This window comes from Scleropages formosus, chromosome 4, assembly GCF_900964775.1.
Source record: "Scleropages formosus chromosome 4, fSclFor1.1, whole genome shotgun sequence".
In the NCBI taxonomy this organism is placed as follows: domain Eukaryota; kingdom Metazoa; phylum Chordata; class Actinopteri; order Osteoglossiformes; family Osteoglossidae; genus Scleropages; species Scleropages formosus.
In genome coordinates this window covers 8,273,621-8,298,678 of record NC_041809.1, presented here as the reverse complement: position 1 = coordinate 8,298,678, position 25,058 = coordinate 8,273,621, and the positions used below count along the sequence as shown (strand labels likewise).

At 40.6% G+C, this 25,058-nt stretch overlaps 1 protein-coding gene across 2 annotated transcripts in view; it reads left to right on the top strand.

Annotated features, from left to right (window-relative positions):
• khdrbs2 (KH domain containing, RNA binding, signal transduction associated 2) overlaps positions 1-25,058 on the top strand; it is a 93,777-nt gene that overhangs the window by 53,689 nt on the left and 15,030 nt on the right. For both annotated transcript variants that reach the window (XM_018749410.2, XM_018749408.2), the window contains exons 4-6: positions 332-478; positions 15,324-15,451; positions 19,010-19,208. In XM_018749410.2, the coding sequence (XP_018604926.1) occupies positions 332-478; positions 15,324-15,451; positions 19,010-19,208 (474 nt within the window). The remainder of the gene's footprint in view (positions 1-331; positions 479-15,323; positions 15,452-19,009; positions 19,209-25,058) is intronic.

The following is a 25,058-nucleotide window of genomic DNA, read 5'->3' as shown; positions in this document are numbered from 1 at the left end:
CATACAAATTACTGCTTATTTCTAAATGGTCCACAAATGTAAATGTACACCATAAACCATGACCTATACCTTGTAGAGCGGTATTTTAAACTACCCAGGCTGGATATGGTAAGTAAGTGAAACTGACTGGAGCTAGAGCATGACTCTCCACCAATCAGTGCAAAGGAATCAGTTGAAATGTGCCGACTGATCCACTCTCAGCTACTGAGTTATAGTTGTGCTTATTACACACCACACCACCTCATTGCATCTCCATGTGAAGACCTTGGTGAGAAGATATTCGCCTGATCCCTGTCTCGCCTGCTTGCCTCAAACGTATTCTTGTTCACAGGAGGAAGAGTTGAGGAAGAGCGGCGAGGCGAAGTATGCCCACTTGAGCAACGATCTCCATGTTTTAATTGAAGTCTTTGCTCCACCCGGAGAGGCCTATTCCCGCATGAGCCATGCCTTGGAGGAGATTAAGAAATTCCTTGTTCCAGTAAGTGTAGTCGTACCTCGTCATCTACCGTATCCCTGCGGTAGGTTACATCTGAGCACTGGACAGGTTCCTTTGCCCTTCCGTGCTGGAACAGAGTCGTATTGTTGTTTGCTTGCCTTTCTTGTTATGTCCCTATAAATATTTAATTCCTTAGAACATTATATAATTAATTGCAATTAGACACACTGAACTTGTTTAAACACATAGCATTATGGAATGTTGAAACAGACACCATTTGTTACATATCCTCTGGGAATGTGACAAAAAGGGGTTTTTCTACAGCTAAAATGTGTTTTTTTGTATTTGTGTGATTACATGGCTGATGCCTTATGAGGCCTTATGTGTCCATTATGGTTCCGTACAATGTTTTAATATTAATTCTACGCTTTCGCTCACATCCCGGGTTGTAACTAAATATTAGGAAACAGAAAACAAACGTTGTGACGCATTCCCTTGTTCTCCCCCGCTGTACTCTGCAGCGTCCTCCTCAGTTGAGTAGGGAGAGACTTCCAACATAGCGAGTCCGGAGGCCTGGAGCGCTTGCTGGTAATTAACGCGCAGGACGCCTCGCTGAGTCGAGACTGTAAACAATAACGGAGCCTCCCAACGAGGCAGATCCCCAGGCCTCGGCTCGCTGACGCCAACGCCGCATCGGTCCGATGCTTTGGACACAGACATGCACCATCAGCAGTATCGACTGGACCCCAGCCCTGCCCGCCCCCCCTGCAGCTTTTGTAGCCAGAGAAAGATCTCAAATCAGGCCCTTGTTTGCCCCCGGAGCGTACTCACCCCATCCCTCCGCTCTTCCATCCTGTGGAACTGTATCCATCATACACTGACATAGCTACGGCAAAGCTTTATCAGCCCCATCTTTCCCTGGACACGTTCTGCATCCTGCACGTATGTTAACGCGCAGAAGCCGCAAGCTCTCTTTGCAGGAGAACCTGTTAAAATGCAACGGCACCGCTGAAGGTGATAAATACTTGTCACTGAGACAATGCCGCTGGCATTTTAACAACGGTTCACAGCATGATTTCAGACAGTTCCAGGTTTCTTTAGAATGGTTTGTCTTCATTGGGCCAAGAATGCAAGACATGCAGGTTTGTATGTCCAGATTGACGTCAGAGGTGCAATCAGTGGAACACCAGGCCTTCGCCGAACTGTATTATTGTCATTTTTTTTTCATGCAGCTGAAGCTTTTCTGCAGAGCTACACACAAAGTTAAGTTTATGTAGTGAGTTATTTACAGTTATTTGTCCATTTATATAGTGGAGTGACTATCAGTGTATAAATTCATGGTAAGTAGCTTTGTGAAGGGTATTGCAGCAAGAGGCGAGATTCAAACCTGAGTCTTTCGATCGCAAGGAGACAGCTCTAACTACTACGCCACCTACATCCCCCTGTAAATTGTTGAATCTGGTTGAATGAGTTTTTGCAGGAGCAAATACTGTGTTGAATGAAATTCATTCGTGACAGAGGTTGGGATCCTCAGGGATGTTGGCTAAGAAATGCATCAACTCACCAGATGAGTACCTAGCTGAAAGACGCTGAGAAAGCCTTGAACTGGCAACCTTCACGTTACATGTCAATGTCCTTAACTGCCATGCCACGTGCTGGGCGCTACTGCTGCATCTTTACCGCATCCACTTCGACATGACTGGCTCTTCTAAAACTGATCTTAGGAAATTCATTTATTAATGAGAAACGAAAATATTCAATTCCAAATTTACCGATCACACGACTCATTTACAGTAGGTCATTTTGACATTACAAAACTCTGCATTTTAGTGTGCTATATCAGATTTAGGCATATTGAAAATTATATTTCTTTGGCCATCCATTGTCTAGTCATGTAGCCCACCTTACCGGATATGACAGCATTCGATTTTACCGGATTAGTGTAATCGGAGCGACTTCTAAGTTATTCTTTATTGAATTAATTTTGTGTACTCTGCAGCATCTTGTAATCAAGTACATCTGGCAACTGGTAATTTCTGTCCCTTCTCATATGACAGAAGGTCCATTATTACAGGATGTTTTTATGTTACAATGAGCTTATTTTGTTTAGTAAATGTAGCCTCTGTCTAAAGCATTGCTTTTGCGCCATTTGTATCAGCGTGACCCTTTGTCTCAGTGAGTCACAAACCTCCCCTCAATGAGGGCATCTCATATGCTCAACACACAGAACTATTTTTCTGTTTTTTAATAGCTGACATTGTTAATCTAGTTTACTAGCATATTCCTGTTTCAAAGCAATTTAAGTATATCTGCTAAACGGAAACAAAAAGTGCAAATAGCCTTGATACTGTAATCCACACTATAGACAAGAGAAACATAAATTGCCATATTTGAATGTTCTTTTAGAAAATAGTATTTCTCTCCAGACGGAGGGCTGAGATTTCAATGCATCAGTGCTTCCAATTCAAATGAGCTGGCACTTGATTTGTGACAGAATGGCGGTGTCATTAGCAGTGTTGCTATTTAACATCCGAATAACATTACAGAAACTTTGGGTAACTACTACCACAAAGCTGTATTTTTGAACAGGAGACAGGGGCTCTCCTGTTGTACCACAGGGAAAGGTACTTATCCAAAAAAAATTTAGATGTTGTGTATTCCGCATTATATTTTTCTGTACATGCCTATAAGGAGTGAAATAATGAAGGGGATATATCACCCTGGAGGGGCCAGTTCCTTCCCCCACTCCCAGCTCCAGTTCAGCCGGCGCTCGGACCCTGACCCACACCTGCGGACGAGCACCCATTTAGCCGTGCGAGATGTTGCGGCATCGTGCTTGCCAGCGGGCATAGAGAGAACAGTCATCTAGACGACATGGAACATTACCAGCAGATGCTACTCTGTTTTACTCTTCAGCAGCGGTGCCTGCAGTGGAGTCATTAGTGTGGGAGTCGGCGGCTGCAATTCCCAGCGCTGCCGAGGCAGACGGAAGATGGGGTGCGCCAAGACAGGCCTCAAATTTACAAGATGCCAGAATGGAGATTTCCGTGCCTGGAAATTATCACTCTTGCTCTTGAGTTTTTTTGTTTTTTTTTTTTTTTTTTTTTTTTCTATTTTTTGTTCCTACCTTGGAATTTAGAGAGGTTGTTATGAACACTGCGCTTCTTGTGTCGAAAAGGGGCCATTGGTGAATTGGCTGTACACTAAATTATTACAAAATTCTGTTGCCAATTTGTCATTATGACGTAGAGGAGCCTGTTTTCATTCAACCACATTTCTGGCCGGGCCCACGAATGCGATCGCCCCGCGCGCGCTCAGCCCCGCGTTAGATGCGACCTTATTTGCCGTTAATCATAGGAAATCGATTACGAAGCATGGTCAAAAATTAAACATTTGTTTGTGTATTTAAGTATAAACACAATGCGCTATTTAAATGCTAATATTCTAGCTGTGAACATTAATCTCGATGGCGACTGTGGAAAACAATTTCAACATGGGGTTAATGGCTTGATAAACACAAAATAATTACCAGCAGAGGCAATTACCGCAGCAGTATATTATGCTGTGGTATTTGTGGACAGTTGCTGACCTGGCAGAATATTGGCAAACAAAATTCACTGGTGCAAACACACACATACATATCCCCTCAAAAAAAAGACCTGTATGAAACAAAAAGCAAAGCCAGCACATTCATTCTAAACGTTGAAATGATTTCAGAAGACAATCGATACATAAATCACCCAAGTGTATACTCTGCTTAACAATGGTTCTCCATTGCAAAGGGCAGCACTGTGGTCATCTAATGGTGTGTATGTCTGGAACAGTGCAGCCCCCATTCCATTCAGGGGCATGCATTTACATTTACGTTCATTCATTTAGTAGACGCTTTTCTCCAAAGCGACGTACATCTCGTAGAAAATACAGAAAACTTTATCAGAATAGCCACGATTCCAAGTTGTCACGTTCACGCCCACAACACAAGCGACAACACCTGACTCTGCAGTACCTCCTGAGTAATCGCTCACCCTATAAAGACAATGTTCAGCGCCCGTACCGTTGCGGGTTGCGGAATCTCGTTTGGGACAACCGCCCTTCCTCGCGTTACTTCACACACACACACACACACACACACACACACACACACACACACACTTACTTACTTACTCACTCTATTCTCTGTTCACGAAATCTGGTTTTTGACTCCTTGCTTCGTTTTCCGACCACGTCCATGGATCCTCCTTCCTGTCCTGTCCGCCGATCGACCGACCTTTCGCCTGTCCCTGGTTTTGAGAACTTGCTCTTCAGACGACCAACATTGCACTTGGGTTCAGCCGTCCCGGCTCCCTGTGTTCCACATGACACAAGTCACCTTCCCAGTAACATATATGTATATATATATTTTGAGATATCTATAAACACAAAGATATGCCGTTATTACTGCAAATGTGATGGTGAGCATAGAGTGACTTGAGCCACTACGGTATCTTCATGGTTCCAGTCAGCCAGTTACTAAATAACATCCTTCCTCCCCCCACAGATTTTGTGTGCGAGGATACGGATATGGACACTTTTAGAAATTTTAAGCGATTTCCTTCATGCGTAAAAGTGTGGTTTCGGTTGTGGCAAATGCACCCTCAGTGCACATCAGAGGCGGTCGAACCGTATTCGTCCCTGCCTGGCGCTGCCTTTGTGGATCCGTGTGAGTGGCATGTGGCTTTTCTTCTGCTGGCAACTTTTCTCGGTGACGGTAACAGAAGTGACAGGTAACTGAGGGGAATGCCACCTTGTTCAGCTCAAAGCGGAAGAGCTCCAACAAGGAAAGGTGGCGCAGCCAGAGAAGGTCTGCTGGAGCCTGCGGCACTCGGTGCTGTAGCTGCTGGACTCTACGCCTATAAACAACTTAATGCTAATCTTATTAATAGAATTGCAGCCTTGCCTTCTAAAACTGAACTGCGTTCTTGTCCCTCAGTGATTCCACACTTACAGCTTTGACTTATGTTGATAACCAGGACCTGCTCATAAAGACAAGTCAACAGTCAAGAGTAGAATGTCAAAAAGTCAACAGTAGAGTGCGCTGGCAGGGTGAGTAGCCACTGGTATTTGGAACCCGAGGCTTTCTTTTTCTCTCTTTGGCTGCATTTGGGAGTTTTTTTGTTTTCCTTTCCACTGTTGCCAGCTGGCTTGCGCTGTACTTAATTACATTAGTTGTCCGTAATTTTGCATTGTTTTCTATAACCTTGTTTAGCACTACAGCCTTGATCGGTGCCTGTGTTGCTCCGATGAGTGCTCTAAGAAAATGTGTTGAATTGAATTAAACTCCCAAGTTGAGGCTCAAAAAGTATAATATTCAAGTTTGTATGCTATTGTTTTTCACTAGATTTTTAAATCAATAGCTGTATCTCAAAATCCGGTTTTATAGATTGAGGTGTAACTGTAAGCTGTGAAGAGAATTGTTCATTTTTATTAAGCTGACACCTTTGTTCAAGGTGACTTGTGATGTTAGATAAACTTTTCAACAACTTTCCCATTTATACAGCACGGTATTCTTACTATATCAATTCAGGGTAAGTACCTGGATTGTCGGTACTACAGTATGAGGGGATTCACACCAGGGACCTTCAGATTAGATCATAAGGCAACAGCTGTGCTCTACACTTATGAAATACTTCATGCTAATCTTATTAGTAGCAGTTCAGCTTTGCCTCATAATGATTTATGTGGCTCTTGTCCTTATAAAAAATTCCAACAAAATGTGTCACAGAAACTACACCAAGGCAATAAGAAGGGACATGATGTATACATGGCAAATACAAAATCGAAAACCCAAATCCAAACCCCCCAGTGAAAACCCAGCTTCCTCCTTCTGGATTCTCTCCTTGTTTTGATGCACTTGGCCAGTTTCATAGAGCAAAGTGAGTGTCATCCATGGAGAGTCTTCTGCAGGGCTTCTGCATGTGCAAAATGGCTAGAATGTCATAAATCTAGGCCTGCACGTTTCTTAAAAAAAAAAAATGAAACCCAAAACAATAAATCATTTCAAGGCACTAATGGCACTTATGAGACTTCCCAGTGCTGTATTAGGCTAGGCTGTGACAAGCCAGACTCGACCCCAGTGGCATGGGACACAACGCAGGGACGGGAAGCGACTGAAGCTCATTCCCCCAGACAGAACACCTGGCTGCCACGACGAAATGAGAAAACCAGCACACACACTTCCAGACACACCAGCCCACAACTGGGGCAATTTCAAACCAACGTAAACTAGGATAGGAACGTCCCCAACCAATGGCACCTACATGGTAAAATCCTCAGCAAAGGCGGAGAAATGACCTATTACGATAATTAACACCTGTCTGCATTTCCATTACTTTCCATTCCATCATTTTGCATTAAGTGCGCCAATTTCCATTTACTAATGATTCCATTCCTAAATGACTTGACCACACACAGCACTGTCTGCAATTTACAATTCGATGGTTCCATCAATACCCACTAGGGTCCTCAGAATTGGAACGCATTTACTCTTACAAACAATTTGGGATCATCAATCCTGACTTATAGCAAAGTCGATGCAATGAAATCAGTCAACTTCCATTATTAGGTCACTGCCTCTGCAGCTCCGAAAAGTTTGCATGGCTGCAACATGAAAGTACTACAGCAGTTGCTTAATGACCCCCCGGCCTCCCACCTCCCACTGATTCTGTTTTGATTACATCATTACCATCTGCTCATCCACTAAAATTCTTGGCAATCTTCCCCCAGCTTAAGATGCATATCAGTTCCACAAGGTGACAAAATTATCTTTTGAAAATATAATATTGTCCATTAAACGGTGAATTTTGATGACTTGGCAGGTCTGAGAATCTCATTATTGCCGGTGGCCCTACATTTCTGTGGAGCGAAGAGTCCTCTCTGGCAGCACATCAATGTGGTAACTTACATACAGAACGTTTCTCATTTTTTAAAGAATGATTTATCCATGTGTATGCTCTACATAAATAAGAAAAAATGTTTAGTGTTATGTAACATAGTTTTAGCATATTCTGCAGGGTTCTGTTCATACCATATCTGACACATTTTTGTTCTTATATTATTTACTAGCTACAGCCTATAGGGTAAAAACTGAAAATTCACTCAAAATTCAAATGATTTCTTTTTTTTTTAAATTTAATCTAAAGCCCAAATATGGTATTTTCTTGGATTTAAATCTGTTAGTCATTAATAAAGTCCTTAATAAAGAAATATATTCAAATGACTTGGCACTTTGTGAAGTTTTACTTCACTAATTAATCTTATTGATTTTTGCAGAACAGAAGCCATAATTTCAACTTCTGTTATCTATGGACCGATACACAGACGGCTGAAAACATTCCATGTTTACGGCTTTAACTCATTTTGATGAACAGCTGCCATGTTCTGCCCATTATTCTTCATTTCCATGAAAAAAAAGCTATTGAAAAAAATAATTAACATCAAAAACCAGAATAAAAAGAAGAAAAAAGGGTAAAACTTGCATGAAGAAGCTCCAAAAGTTAGTGTTTCAGGTTTTATAAATTACTGGAATTTTTAATCGATCCATTGATCATTGGCAGCTACACAAAATCCACCCATGTAACATGAAGTATAACTGCTTTTCAAAGTTTATTTAGCTGACTTGTTTATCCAAGGTTAGATTACAATGTTAGATCTTTTTTCACCCATTTATAGAACGGGGTATTTATACCATATCACTTCATGGTAAGTGTGAATTGTAAGGACCCACAGTTGGATAGCAGTAACAAACAGATATACCTGGAGCTCTCTTCACTAAACTAATGGTATATATAATATAAAGGATTCTGGTTGAGTGCTAAGACAACAGTAAAGACACACAAAAAAGTAGCCAGTGGCATTGAGAGTGATGTATTTCAAATGCAGACTATTTAAACATCTTAATCCTGCTGATCATACTAAGCATAATACTAAACATAAATCAGGCACTTGAAATTTTTCACACTTGATTTTCGCAGTTGTATGTCAGTGGCAGCCTGAAATCTTAAATGCTTAAACACTTTTAATAAACGTTAAACATGTGATCTTTGGAACATCACCATATGTTGTGTCAATCCCTTCTTTTGTCAGAAAATAAGTATTTTTTTTACAGTGAACTAACTTGAGAAATTCATTTTTCTTCAGAACAAATCCACATGTTTTAGGTATGTGGTTATTGTTCTTACAGAACAAGTTACAGTTTAACAAGGTTTCCTTTGTAATTTCCTGTATATTAAAATTAATTTTGCATTTTACTTCAAGTATTTTTGAATAAAAAAATCACAGTTCAGTAAATCACCACAGTTCACTAAATTCAAGTAATTAATCTCACTATAAATCTGAATGCATTTGCTGTATGCATGGTGCTTACAAAGTTATCCAGCACCAGTGAATGATGGCAAAGGATGTACAGTCTTGCACCTTCAAGTTTAGGACCTGTGGAAATTCATAAAGAGGTCACTGGAGAGACTGCTTTCCAAAAAGTCAAGGGCCAACAAGTGGTGCAGTGTTTAGGGCACTTGCCTTACAATCAGAAGCTCCCTGTTTTTAGCCCTAGTCCTGCTATAGTGCCTTTGATTGAGGTATTTACCCTGAATTGTTACAGTAAGAACACCGTGCTAAACACATGAGTAAATCACTGTAAAGTGTTTTATCTAGTCATGGAAATTGCCTTGAACAAAAGTTATACCTAAATAAAGGCTAATACTTTTTTCATGAACTTTAGGTCTCCAAAATCCCCAGTGCTACCACTGCATGACCTGGACTGAACCACACATTTCTCACAGGAAGCACTAGTAGTTCTTAACAACAGGTAATTTTAGAGTGTCCTTAGGTGACAGGTAAAAGCACTACAGAACAAACAAAAAAATACTGGGAAGAAATCAAAGAAAATGTTGCCACTTAATAGTGAGACATTTAAAACCAGAGTTCAATGGTATGCTAATTAGAATAAATATTTGCCCTTGAACTGGTGGAAAACAGATCATAGAGGAATAAAATATAATAAAGAAATTTATACATGCATATATACATACATATAATGTACTTGGGCTTTTATTTGCTGTATTTATTGTTAAATTAGTGATGCGTGTTAATGGAAATGAGATCCACCCATCTTCAGTAATAACTCGTCTGATAAGGGGATATATATATATATAAAATATATGTACATGTATGTATGTATAAACAGTAACAAGGAACTAGAAGAGAATGCTTTTATGTATTATTTGAAGTTGAAATGAATTCCAAATATATCGAGATCAAGATGAAATCAGAGCCATTTGAAAATTCCAGACTGGTGCTGTTAAAAAATAATCAGCAATCTGCGTCTAAAGGTTTTCCCTTTGTTTACACCATTGGTTTCATTTCTTTACAAGGCAGTTTTTGTTTGCAGGGATTTTTTTTTTGCTCTTAAAATTTGTCCCCTTTCCACATTCGCTCTTTGCATGCTTGCAGAAGGCTTCTTTTTAATCATTTACAGCTCTCAGTAGATCCTTTCAATGTCTTCAAAGTGTCTGTCAATAGCTGACATTGAAGGCCCACTTTCGTACTTTAGTTAAGCAGCATATTTTCCAATTAAAAGCGTTGCCAGACGGTCCGTCTCGTGGAATCACTCACTCTGGGGCATATATAAATACTACAGATCGACCTAGCCTTGTGTACTTTCTATTTTATCATTTGCTCGCCTAAAAATTTCATTATGCTGCCTTCACAATATTTCTTTTTAAAAATTTCATGCTACTTTTTAAAATATTTTTCAATCACCCCTGGGCTTTCATTTGCATTTAATAGAAGCCTTTTCTTTGTGTCAAGAAAATCACAGTTTTTTGTGAGTTGGGGAAGCAAACCCAGTGCAGTTAGTGCTGCTAAAGTCATTGCGATGTGCGCTGGCTGGATTTGCTGACCTGGCAACTCATACCTGATGTGCATTCAGAAATAAACATTTGCCAGTGAACTTGTTAAATGTTACAGTTTGCATGTCTGGGTGACTTAATTGGTTTTTTTAATGCACATGGAGGCTTCCAGTATAAATCTGGGCTTAGTTTTATTCAGTGTAACCCTCACACTTCCTTGCCTGCTTCTTCAAGGCTCAGGCAACCACCGGAGAAGGATGAAATGGGGGAAATCGCAGTGTGCTCAATTTAATTACTCATCACCTTTTATTATTTATTTATTTTTTTGTCAGTAGAGAGGGTGCTGATAGCATGTAATATATGGCAGTGCTGCAGATATTGAATGGGATTAGCATATACTTCACAGGGTGATGCAGTTTATAATTTATGAATCAATTTTATTAATTTTCTTAATTTTCTTTATCTTAAAGACAAATAATTATGCATATCAGTTTACTGAAAGAACAAACTGAAAATTGTTTTTCCATTATGTTCCTGGCGATATTAGGAAAAAAAGATAGATTTAAAATTGCTGAATGATCAAGGTATCATATTAATCTTGGAGTTTGTTTCCATTTATTCACTCACTTTCTAAAAAGTCAGTTCTAAAGTATGTGGATACATTTATATCAGTTAATGATACATGCAGATATAAAATGAGACACTGATTTTGTAGAATTCTTAGTTTATGATATTCATTGCGCAGGATAACCGAATTCTTGAAATGTCAAACTTGAAGGCATTTGTCTTTCTCTATTTGCACTGCTTTTGCAACGGCTGTTTCGCAGGCATCCCTCTCCCACAACACTCACACAGAATACACAGCACTCACAACACTGCAAACATTCCCAGCATACGCTGTGTATGGTATATTATACATATTTTCCATTTCCTTAGCGCCACAACTCTGCAAAAGCCGGAGTTATTCAGCTCTTAACAGCCTGTTCTGACTGTCAGCAGCCCTCTGTAACTGGAATCCATCCTCTCTTCACTCTGGAGACCAAGAACAATGGAGTCTGGCTTGCTGGAATCACTGATTTATTGATCATTGTTTCTGGTTAAAGTAATTAATAGACATTGGAAATGCACTCCTTGTCTCTTGATGTACTGTAAAAACTAACTCCTTCACTTACATAAACCCGGAGAAGATATCCTTTTTTAGAGAGTAATTAATAATCGGATCAATAAAGCAGTAACTCGAGGAGTAATTTCATCCAGATGCTTAGGTATGGTCAAACGTTACATCGGATTTGCTGTAAAAGGAAGCTTAGCGGCAGTTAATACATTTAGGTAAGGTCAATATGAAATATAAGGCATTTAATTACCTTGTTAAATGGTATAATACTGTGTATATTACCAGTATATTAATTGCGTGACTCTCACATTTCTGTTTTGACCAAGTAGTAATGTTCAGTATATTACGTGAAGATTCCTAGTTTCATTTGTGTCTAGATGAACTCACATGTGCTGTAATTGTGGCACAATGGGGAGCATATAGTGTGTCTGTGGTAAACATGCCTGACACTTGGATAAATATGAAGATTACTTTTGCATGAAACTAATTATTTCCAGGAGGGGGGCATAGTGGTGCAGTGGGCTTGACTTGGTCCTGCTCTCTTGTGGGTCTGGGGTTCGAGTCCCGCTTGGGGTGCCTTGTGATGGACTGGCATCCCGTCCTGGGTGTGTCCCCTCCCCCTCCGGCCTTATGCCCTCTGCTGCCGTTTTAGGCTCCCGCTCCCCGCGACCCCGCATGGGACAAGCAGTTTCAGACAGCGTGTCTGTGTGTGTAATGATTTCCAAGGTGGTGCCAAATGGTGGCACGATTGACATCAGGCTTGTAGGTTTCAGATGTGTGAACATAAAGCAACGGAAAAATGTGTCTTTTTATTATGCAGCAAAAACTTGATTGTTTTATTTACCTATACTGAGCTGCCACCTTTCTCCAAAGAGACTGGTCATGTTTGATAATTAACTTTACAGTTATTTACCCATTTATACCACAGGGTGTTCTTACTATGTCAATTCGGGGTAGGTACCTTGATCAAGGGTTCTATAGAAGGAGGAATATTTGAACCCAGGAACTTTTAACTTGCAAGATAAACATCCTAAACACACTGCTGCCAACATTCAAACTTTACTATTTTAGTGGTTATTTACTTAAATGGTGGAACACAAGTTTTTCACACTGAAACCCAGTATGCAAATGAGGCCTATGTTTGATAAAAGGCTGGAAAAATTAATTCAAATGGAGAAGGACCTTGGATTCCAGCCCTCATTATTATTTCTATTTTGTAGCTTTCCAAGTGATTTTCATGCCTTATTGAACCCCCCCCCAACACATTCTCTTTTAATTCTGTCTTTAGAACTTCATAGTCAATATTATATACTTTTATTTGTTCTGCTTAAAAACTTTGTCTTTAATCTTTTCTTCCAACAATTTTACATTATGAGGTCATCTGTATTAAACATTAAAACTTGAATCACCAAATATAGACCTTATCCTTACGCTTTACACTTTTCGGTTGCATGCTTCATTGATCTTCCGCACATTCTTAACAAATTTTATGCAAGATCACATCAAGCTAGATATTAACTTTATTTCAGTTCACGTTCACAAAAAAAAAAAAACACAAAGTTGCTGACAGCCGCTACCCAAAAACCTCTCCTTAGAATACAGATTTAAACAGGCCAAAGGGCTAAAATGAACAAAGTGTAGTTATTCCTCCAAACCCCCATCCTGTATGCTGACTTTGCATTTACCTTCCTTTACTATGCTAATAAGGGTTGTGACAATACTCATGTTTATCCAGAAAAAGCACTGCCTTCTGATTTCATAAGCAGAGGGCGTACCGTGTTGGAGCGATCACTGTTATTCCGCAGTCAAAACACCAAATCGGCCTCTCAAAACAAACACTAATAACATTAATTTAAGCTGTTTAATTGCTACGCCAAATAAGCGAGACACTTGAAACCCATCACACACTTCCCACACAAGTACTGCCCCCAATTGACTTGAGACAGAGGCCTTTAAAGTGGAATGGTGATTGGATTGACTGCAGGTGTGAAACCTCCATAGCTGACTCCACTCCAGTTGATGTTCACTCTTCCCATCGTAATCCTACAGGGCAGCCAGCATTCCTTTGAGCTGCTAAGTCCTTCTTAAAGGGGAAGGACGCCTCGCTTCCTCCGCTCTACTTCAGAGACATGTCACCTTGAGACGCCTTAGTAATTCCCATGACTTTCCCGAGTGAAACACCTGTCAGACGGGTGCCTCAAATTACACTTTGCCAAAGTTATGGAGGCCTCATCTTGTAGCGATTCTGCCTCCTAATATTGCACTTGAAGGATATTCTTGGAAATGCGAGTTCTGGGGAAGAAGTGTTCCATGTGTCATTCACGTTTGAGTGCAGACTCCATATTTCAAGATAAATTTCGCGGAAAAAAAGCATGAAACAGGAGGAAAAAATTATTTGTGTAAAATGGAAATGAGAACAGTTTATCTCTTAGTGGCACAGATAAACAGAAGCGCAAATTCAGTTTTCCAAAAATACGTGGGCCTTTTTGTTTGTGCCCTTTTAATTTGGGTTCTCCTTATGTGCAATTACTGCAGAAACTAAACACTGCAACATGGCTTAATATCCATAGACCTAATACACGGCACCCATGAAAAGTCTGAGTGCACCTGCTTGAAACCAGACTTTCCTCACCCAAGACAACAGAGAATCCCAACTGGAAGTCAGTCTTATGGACTAATGAGTGAAAGTTTGAAATATCTGGGACAAACTGCTGAGTTTTTGTGGGATGCAGAGTAGGTGAGTGCATGAAAACGGTGAATTGTGTCTGGGTGGTTATCACTGCCCAGCATGTAGGAGCAACGCCATCAGCTGAAGTTGCTTTGTTGGTCCAAAAGTTGGTGATCTCAACAAGCATGCCTATTATAGTTCATTTCAGAGACATGCCTTTCCATCAAGATTACTAGTCAGGCTAGCCTTCATTCCTCAGCAAGACAGTGACCCAAAACACACATGAATGAACCTGTGACACCCACGACATTGGACGGGATGAACGCACCTGCAGCACATCAGGGAGACAAAGTATAAAAGGGCTGCTCAAACACACCAGATTGTGGAACCTCACTTGAGCAATTGCAACCACTGTGATTACTCATCGTGCTCCTTGGCTCCTCGTTCCCAGTTGCCCTTTCCAGTTTTCTTGCTCCTCTCTTGGCCCTCTAGATTGGTTTTTCTGGCTCCCTGGCTATCGCTACTGTCTCTTGGATCCGATTCTGGTTTGCTCCAGTTACGATATTTGTTCTTCGGTTACCTCTGCCTGTTCTAACCTCGCATCTGCCTACCCTTTTTGGTTCTCGGCATTCTAATAAACATCTGCTTCTGGTTCCGACTCCGCTCCGCATCAAATTGATGACCTGGATGTAAAATGTTGTCAGTTATGGAAAATAAAACTACTTTCCAGCAAGTGTACTCAAAGTTTTCATTGGAACTTTCGACTACACTGGCAAAGAAGACCACTTGTCAAAACATATAGTAATGGATGATAATTTTTATTCTGGTGTTTGCTCCTTGTTTTGATTCCTCCCCTCCTGGGTCTGTGTTGTATGCACAGAAGTCACTCTTAATGCATACGCTAGCTGGAAGTCCTTTATATGAGCTGACTGAATACAGATTTTTTACATTTCATTTTTGAATTATTTAAGCAGAAGTTATGCCTGTACAAACCATACAATGTAAATTTTTGAGCACGCTCAGTCTTGTTTCACTGCACTTAGGTCTTTTATCAGAGGGTCAAATTAATTTTACATTTAAGCTAAATCATTTACGTTCTGATACTCCGTATCAAAAGAGTTGCTTTTGCGGGACCTGTGCTTGATGGTGAGATGGTCTACGGTGGCTGGAAGATTAATAGAACCTTTAATCCTTATAGCGTTTTATTGTGTCTTTTCACAGGACTACAATGATGAGATTCGACAGGAGCAGCTGAGGGAACTCTCCTACTTGAATGGGTCAGACGACTCAAGCCGAGGGAGGAATGTCCGGGGGCGAGGTTTGCGGCTAACCTCCACAACATCCACAAGGTACTTCCATTCAAACGATGTGCTGTTTGCTTACTTTCAGTCATTAGAATTCCATCATCCATCTATTTTCAATAACCACTGGTCCAATGAAGGATTGCAGAGGACACAAAGCCTGTCTGCGAAGCATGTGGTCTGAGGGAGGGAACATCCTGGACGGGGCACCAGTCCATCGCAGGGTAGACACACACAGATACTCACCCATTCACACACTAAGGGCAATTTGGAGTCACCACTAATGCGACTTTAGATTGTGGGATGAAACTGGAGGACCCAGAGGAAACCAACGCAAGCTTGGAGAAAACATGCAAACTCCACACAGACTGAGTTGCATTAAGACACGTTTCCAAACCCAGAACTTAGGAGCTGTGAAACACTTGTGCTACCTGCTGCCCAGTAGCTTGAGCTTGATACCGTGGTGTAATGCTTCCTGCATCAAGGAGGCTCCTACCTTGACCCATGTTGTTGAAACTGTTCAACAGTTTGAAAAATCACTTCAGCTGGCTGCTAAGTGGGTCAAGTAAGGTTCCATTTTAGATCTGCAATGACTTTCTGTGACAAAAATAAGAGCTGACCATGCATACCACTCCAAATACTCTGAACTATGTTTTTGTCTACATATGGAAATTCCCTTCACCTGGATCCCTCAAAGTGACTTTGGCGTAGTGGTGAGGGAAGTGCATGGATTTTAGTATGCAAATCTTGTTTGACAGATACTCCACCGTGCGGGCTTTTGTAATTTAAATTTTATAGATCCCACCCAAAATGTAATATCGTTCATATATTATATAAGCATCCCATTAGAGTTAGTTATGCTCAATGACAGTTTGCAATACCTCAGCTGGTGTTGTAACCAGACAAGCGTGTTCAGTTTCATGCTGCCAGTTATAAAATCCCCATCACATCTTTGCCTTGATTTGCTCCTTATGTTGCAGTCACTGTAACTGTAGTCAGCTAAGTTGGTCGTATTACTTATTATTCGTATTTCCGAAAATGTCTTTATGTTTCGGAACATTTTGGACTTCTTCCCAAGAAAGCATTTGGCAGGCTTACAGGCGTGAAAAAGCCAGGCTAGCCTGGAGACACATAGATCTGTGACCAGAAATCCTATCCACTCCACTACTCTCAAACTTAAGCATCGAGATTCAGAAAAACAACCTTAACATTCTCAGTAAATATTTCCAAAGCATCTCTAAAAGCAGGGAGACGGATGCGGATTGTGACTCGGAGACCGCGTCCCCTTGAGTCATGGGGAAAAAAAACAGGTCAGAGCACAAAGTTCGATTACAAAGGCATTCATATTGCACTCCGCTTTCAGATCATTGCAACAGTTTCTGGACCCTTTCACTTGAAGAAGAATCCTGCCGAGCAGCACCGACATTAGCTGGGTAACCCTGCAGTTAGGATGGAGGCTCCAGTCGGTGTGAAAGCATAGCAATGTAGAGAGTGGAAGGGCTCTGTTGACTAGGAGAAGGTGGAGACAAATTGTCCTCAACTGTCCACATTCACACTGACCAAATGTGCTTTTTGGTTATCTATCTATATATACAGTATAACTGTATTAATATTACAAGTGGATATATATAGGGGGGGCGCAGTGGGTTGGACCGGGTCCTGCTCTCCAGTGCGTCTGGGGTTCGAGTCCCACTTGGGGTGCCTTGCGACAGACTGACGTCCCATCCAGGGTTTGTCCCCCCCCCCCCCCCCCCCCCCCCCCCCCCCGGCCTTACGCCCTGTGCTGCCAGGTTAGGCTCCGGTTCCCTGTGACCCCGTACGGGACAAGCAGTTCAGAATGTGTGTGTGTGTGTGTGTGTGTGTGTGTATATATATATATATATATATATATATATATATATATATAAGTAATAGTATTGTATAATAATTCAATTATTAATAGAGTTATAATACAATTGTAAGTTTTATTATAAGATATAAGGCCAGCACCTCTAATCCCTATGCTACCAAGGGTTCCTAGGCCATTAGGACCTTAAAGGTCAGTTTATGGAAAGACCAAGCACATATAAACAAGAAATTTTCACTCTCGTGCCAATTTCTGAGAGCTTGGCTAAACATTAGCAATTTTACGAAGGGACACCAGTGAGACACCGTGCTCCTGAGGTGTGGCTGGTTGTGACCTTCATAGTAGTTGCTGATGGTTGGAGTTGAGAGCTGGTGCTGTCCATGGTGCTGTACAATGTTGAACCACTTAACTACGGCGTCTGAATATGTTGCATCACATTATCATTTTTAAATGTAGTACAGATGCAATTTTTAACTGCAGTTATCTTAATTTTGGCTTGTAAGTACCATAATATGCATATATTATGATAAAACCAAAGATTAAATGGCAATGCCTCATGCGGCCATTCATCCATGCATTATTTCAGTGGTATGGGGGGGGGTCTAGCTATACAGCCATGCTTCCACTCTATCAACACATTCCATTTCTCCAGCTTCACTCTTGAAGCTTTCGTTTTCATAACTTAAACCGTAATATTGTGGTTAGAAGCAATTTATCTTAATTCTGACTTTTTAACATATCAAAATAAAAAATTGCCTCAACGAATTACCTTGCACTGTGTGACACCACATAATGCTGCTTACAATAAAAGGAAGTCACTTCATTTCCAAATGTGCCATTAGACTCATAAACCCCTCTTTTTCATACCATTGTTCAATTTGCATCGCCGACATGCGGCTGAAACAGGATCTGATTAATGATTTTTTTGGCCAGCCATCAGACAATCCACCATCTTGGCTCCTACTGAATAGCGGCACAGCAGTTGCAAGTGCATCTTATTGTATAATGAGCACTTACATTCACAGCAGGGCTCTGCAAATAAGCATGAGCAGCTGTTTAAATACGGATATTACTCCTCTCTAGATTAATGCCTTCATTATCGCCGCCTATGTTTGTTATGTCTGTGTCTTCTAAAGGCTGTTTTAGGTTGGCTGCTGTGTTGGCCCCATACCAGTGCCCTTTTGTTGAATATTACATTATAGTTTTACTCAAGGATTCTGTTATTTCTAGCTTTCCTTAAGTAACTTGCTTGCGCATCCTCCGTTCCTGGGCACAAATGGCACAGATCAGTGAACAGCTGTTTCTTTAGCAAATTGAAAAAGGTATGCATGCATTTTTTCTTCCGCTGATCACTGTCACAAAGCTCTTATCGCCTGAGCGACTATGGCATATGTGACATTTTTCAAACGTGTCTATTTACAGTGGCATTGTGAGAGACTGAACGAGGGGCCTGTTTTCAGCAGTCACTTAAAGGTCCCATTTTTACACTTGGGCATACATTTGTCAAGGTATTCCTGAGCTGTCAGTCTGAGAAAAAGCTTTGCACACTCTGAATTTTGAATGCATTTTAATGAACAGAGGATCGGAAGTGGAACAGATCCGGTGCTGGTCCTGCGTGTACGTAAATGAAATGTGAGATGAAGTTGTTGCTGCCCCCAGGGACCCAACAGATCTGCGCTGCTCAGATCTCAGATGCGACTCCACCCCACACTCCCTTGCCCACCGTTTTTCCCTGAACAAACCCTTTCACTTTGCGACAGGGGACGAAGCGGAACTGCCCCTCCCCCTCCCCCAGGCCGGGGCGCCACAGCACCACGAGGTACCATCACCGGACGGGGGTCCCTGCCAGGGATCCCGGCGGCCAGGGGCGTCCCAGCCCCCCGGGCTCGAGGAACCCCAGGAACTCCTGGATACAGGCCTCCACTTCTGCCAGCCACACATGAGTCGTATGACGACTATGTAAGTAACACTTTCTCCTTTACGCCTTTTATAGTGTCCCAATGTGAACAAACAGAAATGTGTATTTTATGTTAAGCACAAACGCAAAGACCAACTTGTTGTGAAATTCGTTGCTGACAGTCAGGGTCTTATCAAATATGAAAAAACCAGGGATTATGTCTATTGAATATTGTGTATATGTCAGTTAATAACTCGAAACTGATTATTTTCTCTTGATTAATTCCAAGAAGCCAAAAAACTGGTTTTGTCTATTTTAAAATGAGAAATGATCTGTATTTCAGTTTACTGTAAGTCATGAATGTGAGCATGAATAAACTTTTTCTTTACGTAATATACATCATTTACAACGATCAAGCCAAATTGAGTTGCAGGTTTTGTATATTTCATTGTTTCTAAATTCCAGTGAAATGAAATAGGTGAACAAATAAGCAAAAGCAATCTGTACTGAAATGAAGGAGACTGAAAATCCATATTCAGCTGCAGTACATTGATTAAAGTATGAAATTGCATTTTAGAAAATTCTATTTACAAAAGGTTAATACAACAGACATTTGACAGATCACAAAGGGACATCCTGTACAGTATGAATTCTCCACTATCCTAACATTTGGAGTGTTTCAAATGCTGTTAGAAGGCAATTCTCATCTCTTTTTGTAACATCTTCAGTAAGCAGGAAAGAAATCTGTTTTCATCCCAAAAATGCAATGAAGGTCTTGATTCAAACACTCTCCTTCGCTTGACAATTTAATTTTTCTGTGTCCATATTATATTTAAACAAAGGTGCTGGCAAGCATCTAGCCAACGATCTTCCAGGTGTCCAAGGTCATATCGAGGAATCCAAGCGCTTATTTAGGTCAAAGCCGAATGCAAGCTGACCCAATAAAAGACCAACATTTTCGACAATCAGTTTTCCACAGAGCTTTCTGTCTATGCAAAAGCTCCTCTGTGTGCACATAGCTGTAGATTGGAAAGTCTGCATGGGGAAATACCAGAGCACAGTCTCATTACCGAACAGAATTGAGTTCTGATGGAGTGCACACCTATTCCTGACAATATTCAAGAAGCTGGAAATCTCGTTTTTTTCTTCGATAAATGTGAGGGTTTGGGATGGAACGGTGGGAAACAAAGAATGTCATGGGATCATGGATGAGGAGCTTTGTTCAAACCCCCACCCCCTGGTCTCAGCTGGTCTCTCGCTCCAATGTGGTACTCAAATAGGAGTGTACTCTGTTCAGTATCTAGAGATAAACATCTTGGTTTAACTCTACTGCCTTCATGTATGCATATCTGTATTTGTCACTGGTCTATTTTTGATGCCACATTGATAGTGTTTTTTTTTTTTTAAATTAAAAAAGAAACAGAAAGAAACCCAGACTGAGTTGTTCTAGGATGAATGTGCGCTATTTCTGCCTTTTTTTTTGTTTGTTTCATGGGTGAGATCTATATGTGCCAAGACTTTTTAACAAGTAAGACTTAAAACTCTAGGGGCCAAGCTTGACTTTGTCAGTGTCTATTCTATACATACTATTCTTACAGTTGATGGAATAAAAGGAAAATTAGAGTCCTCAAATATACATTCTCTGAAAACAGTGTCAAGTCAAGGACTACGTCTCAATTGTTATAGAATTTGGCCTCACTCACGTTTTTTCAGTACCTGCAACGTTGCAATTAGTGTCCACATGGAAGTTCATCGTGTTGGCAGTGCTGCTTTATTTTATCAAAGCTAGAGTACCACTGAAAAGTTGGAGTACACATGGGTGGCCTAGCCAATGCTTGTATAGGAGAAACTGGACAGAAGAGTGAAAGCAAAGCAATCCACAATTGTTCTACATCTTTTGGAATTGCTATGCAAGAGCTGGGAAACCTCCTGCTCAAACATGTTAATCCAGTATCTCCAAAAAAAAGTTTATAGCAAGTGTGCTCAACTTGCCACTGGTACTGTTCATTGAGATTTTTCCCTGAAAAATGCAAGCGCATCATATTGAGTATTTTAAATATCTTTACTGATGCTAATATTACTATTAGAGTTTCTATTAGTAGCTGTAGTTACTTTGTGTACGCCACCAATTGTTTTAAATCTTTAAAAGAGCCATAGGATAGCACTGTGGGTTGAATTGTTGCCTAGCATTTGAATAATCTGGATTTCAGTCTCACTTTCCATTACAGTGCCATTGATGAAGGTACCTACCCTAAACTGCTCCAATTAAAACGATGCAACTATGTTAGGTGTTAACAGTTGTTAGTAGCTTAGTACACAAACCTAACATGGTAAGTTACTATGGAGAAATGGATAAACTATTATCATATTAATAATAATGGAAATACACTTCAGACAGAATACACCAACATTAGCTCTTGTTAGTGTTCCTGCATATTAAATGCTGATGGTTTATGTTATTATTGATGCTGACCTACAGCACTAGAACTCCAGGGATCTGGTTTGCCAATAATAATTACTGGTCATACATCACAAACAACAGCACAGAGCTGATAACTGAGAGATTCCTTTTTAATTTAAAGCTCATTGTGTTGTTTGTCTGGTGGAAGCACACTCGAGTGTCTCATCTGGACAGTGATCTGTCCAGGGGGCATTACCATAATGGGTAGCCTCCATCAATGGGCTCTTGTTCGACTAATGTGTGTTTTCGTCACTGGGCATGTCATAGACATTGCTCTGATGTAAAGTTTAATGACAAATTGTCACAAAAAATCTGCAGTGACCACAGAAACCACAAAACATACAGTATGTTGCAAAAGTATTCAGACCCTCAAACAATTCTATAATTTTGCTGAATCACAAATGGTACATTGAAACTCTTTGCTCAGTGATATTTGGCTTCAAAACCCTGAAACCCTGAAGTGCTATTGTTTTTATTACAAATCAAAAATATTTCATTCGCACAACTATTCAGCCCAAGACATTAATCCTCTATTGAGCTATATTTTGGTGCAATAAAAGCTTTAGGTCTTTTGGTGTATGTACCATATTTACACACTTTGTGAGTGATTTTCTTTTTTCATTCTTCTAAGCATCTTTGCCATTTATTTATGCATTGTTTAGAATGAGTGGATGAGGCTTGTGAATGACAAGTTTTAAACAGTGCCGCAGATTCTCACACACACACAGTGTCTGAAACTGCTTGTCCCGAGCAGGGTCGGGGCAAACCGGATTCTAACCTGATAACACAGGGCATAGGGCTGGAGGGGGAAGGGACACACCCAGGACGGGACACTAGGCCACAGCAAAGCATCCCAAGCAGGAACCCCAGACCCATCAGAGGGCAGGACCCAGCCAAGCCTGCCAACCCACCTGCCCCCCAAACAGATTCTCACTGGGACTCAAATCAGGACTTTCACTAGGCTACTGTAGGAGTTTCATCTTTTATTCTATTCTAATGTTACTTTGGCCATGGGATCAGTGTTCTATTGAGTGAACTTTCTTTTTTAGCAGACTGATGGTTCCCCCTACAACATTTCCCTGTATTTTGTTCCATCCATTGCTTCTATTTTTACAAGATGCCTAGTTTTTGCGGATGAGACAGCCCCACAGCATGATGCTGCAACCACCACAGTTGACTAAAGGGATGGTGTTTCTTGAGGCAAGGGTAGTGTTTGTACCATGCATAGCACTTTGGCTTCTGGCTAAAAAGCTCCATTTTGGTTTTACTTGATCGCAAAACTTTGTAACTGACTTACTGCCTTGCTTTTTAGCAGACTCCAAATGTGCTTTAAGATCATTGTGAAACTGTAATGTCTGGACTTGAAATGGACACGGACATAAGGTACAGTAACCTCAATACCAGAGTGTACATACAAGAGCACAGTGCGAATTAAAAAATGGAGTGCACGGTTGACATGATGAACACAGAATAACGAGACACACTGAGTATTCTGAGAGCAAGTGAAATGAGTTTATGTGCATAAGACTAATTCACTGAGACGAGACGTGGACTGAGGTGGAGTATGAGATCTGGACAGGACCACAAAGGACAGAAGCACTGAACTGGGGCAGGACACATTAGAGCAGAACTTGGGAATCAGGTCAGTGAATACGTAGTGCTAGGGAAATGGCAAGAGAGTAGTAAAGTGCTGATTAAGAATCTGCAAACCACCTACGTGACCTCAGCCGTTTAATAGGGCTGGGAGCATGTCAACAGGTCATTTGGGGCCAGGTGTGCTGTTATTTCAGGTGGCCATTGGGGCTTTCACCCCTGGGGTCATGACAGAAGCAATCTTGGTGTTTCTAATGAATTTTAACTCCTGACAAAAACGAAAAAGAATTCTGTAAATATTGCTAGCACCAGGTCATTGAACCTCTTCATCTTCCACGCCGAAAATAATTGTTTTTTTATTCTAAAATTGGCTACTTCAGTAATTTAAATAATTGTGGCTACAAGTGGTTCACATAATTTAAATCAAAATGCTAATAACTGTGGTGTAAATGTGTCCAGTTGAAGAACTATGTATGCCTTTATCGGGAACTACACCGTTATCTACATTACTACTTTATTTAACTACATTATTATCATTAACTATTTTGCAAAGGCAGTTGGTAGTTTTCTTGGGAGCCGTTACCTTCCACTTGAAAGAGTCAGATTCAAATCCTTTCTGCAGTAATACCTTTGAGCAAGTACTTAAGAAATGCTCCTGTAAAAATTACCAGTGGTATAAATGATTGAATACTTTAAGTTGCTTTGGAGTAAAGTGTCAGATAAATGCCTTTGTCTAAACTGACATTACCATGTTAGGTATACTGCTTGAAGGTCCTCTCCTTTATGTAGCCGTAAATACTTTGCTTGGGCAATTTAAGAGAAGTACATTGATCAAGAGAGCTACAGTAGGAGGACACCTCTGAACCAGACCACAAGGTGACGGTTCTTACCGCTATATTACCATGTACCCCCTTTATTTTACATTACTATTCTATGCCATTATTCTGAAAGAAGTCATGCAATGATGCTAGATTTTTAGTTACAGTGTGAATTATTTCAACATTTTTCTCTTAAGAAATTGTTTTTTTTTTCTTTTTCAAATCTGTCATTATAAAACTTAAGCAGTGGGAGATTCCTCCAATTTATTTCTTAGAGGACTGAGAAATAAGTGGACATGCAGACGCAAGACCAGCTGTGCCGATCGGTGTCAGTGTAAGCCCTAGTGATTCTCCCTCCTGGAAGTTTGTGTTCCCATCCAGTTTCATTTCCAGCTCCTCACAGTTTCACAGCTATTTCAGTTTCCTGCCTTTATAAAAATGAGTGATAAAATTATGCACTTAATTACAGTAATTTACATTTTTAAAGTTCACTGTTCACAGTGACATTAAAGTATCAGTGATCACACTGTTTTGACCAAGCTGTGATCATTCACATATTTGCCCGTTCTATGTTTTTTTTCAACTGAGTTTGAATAATATTGCATTTGAAAAAATTACTTCATTAATTTCTAAGAGAAGAGCTGCCAAAAATGGAAGCAACTGACTTGTTCATTTGAATATGCTTGTGTTGGCTTATGTTTAGATGTAATTTTTCGCATGTAAATCTATTTCCAGACGTTCATAGCTGAAAGAGAAGGATCGAGGAGTCCTTCCAGGAAATTCGCACAATGTTTTGTAACGCTGAAATAATTAAGTTTTTTTTCCTCTTCATTTATTCCTGGGTTACGTATGGACCAGTGAGGGAGAGGGAAAGAATGATTAAAACTGACAGCATGACCTGTATTAGCGCATGCCAATTTGAGCATTATTTTGATTAATAACACAGAGAGCACGCAAAGACACAGGTGCTGGCAGTGGCAACTCAGGAACGCAGCTGAGCGACACCGTGGCAACAGCTCAGTAATAACATTAGCCTTCTA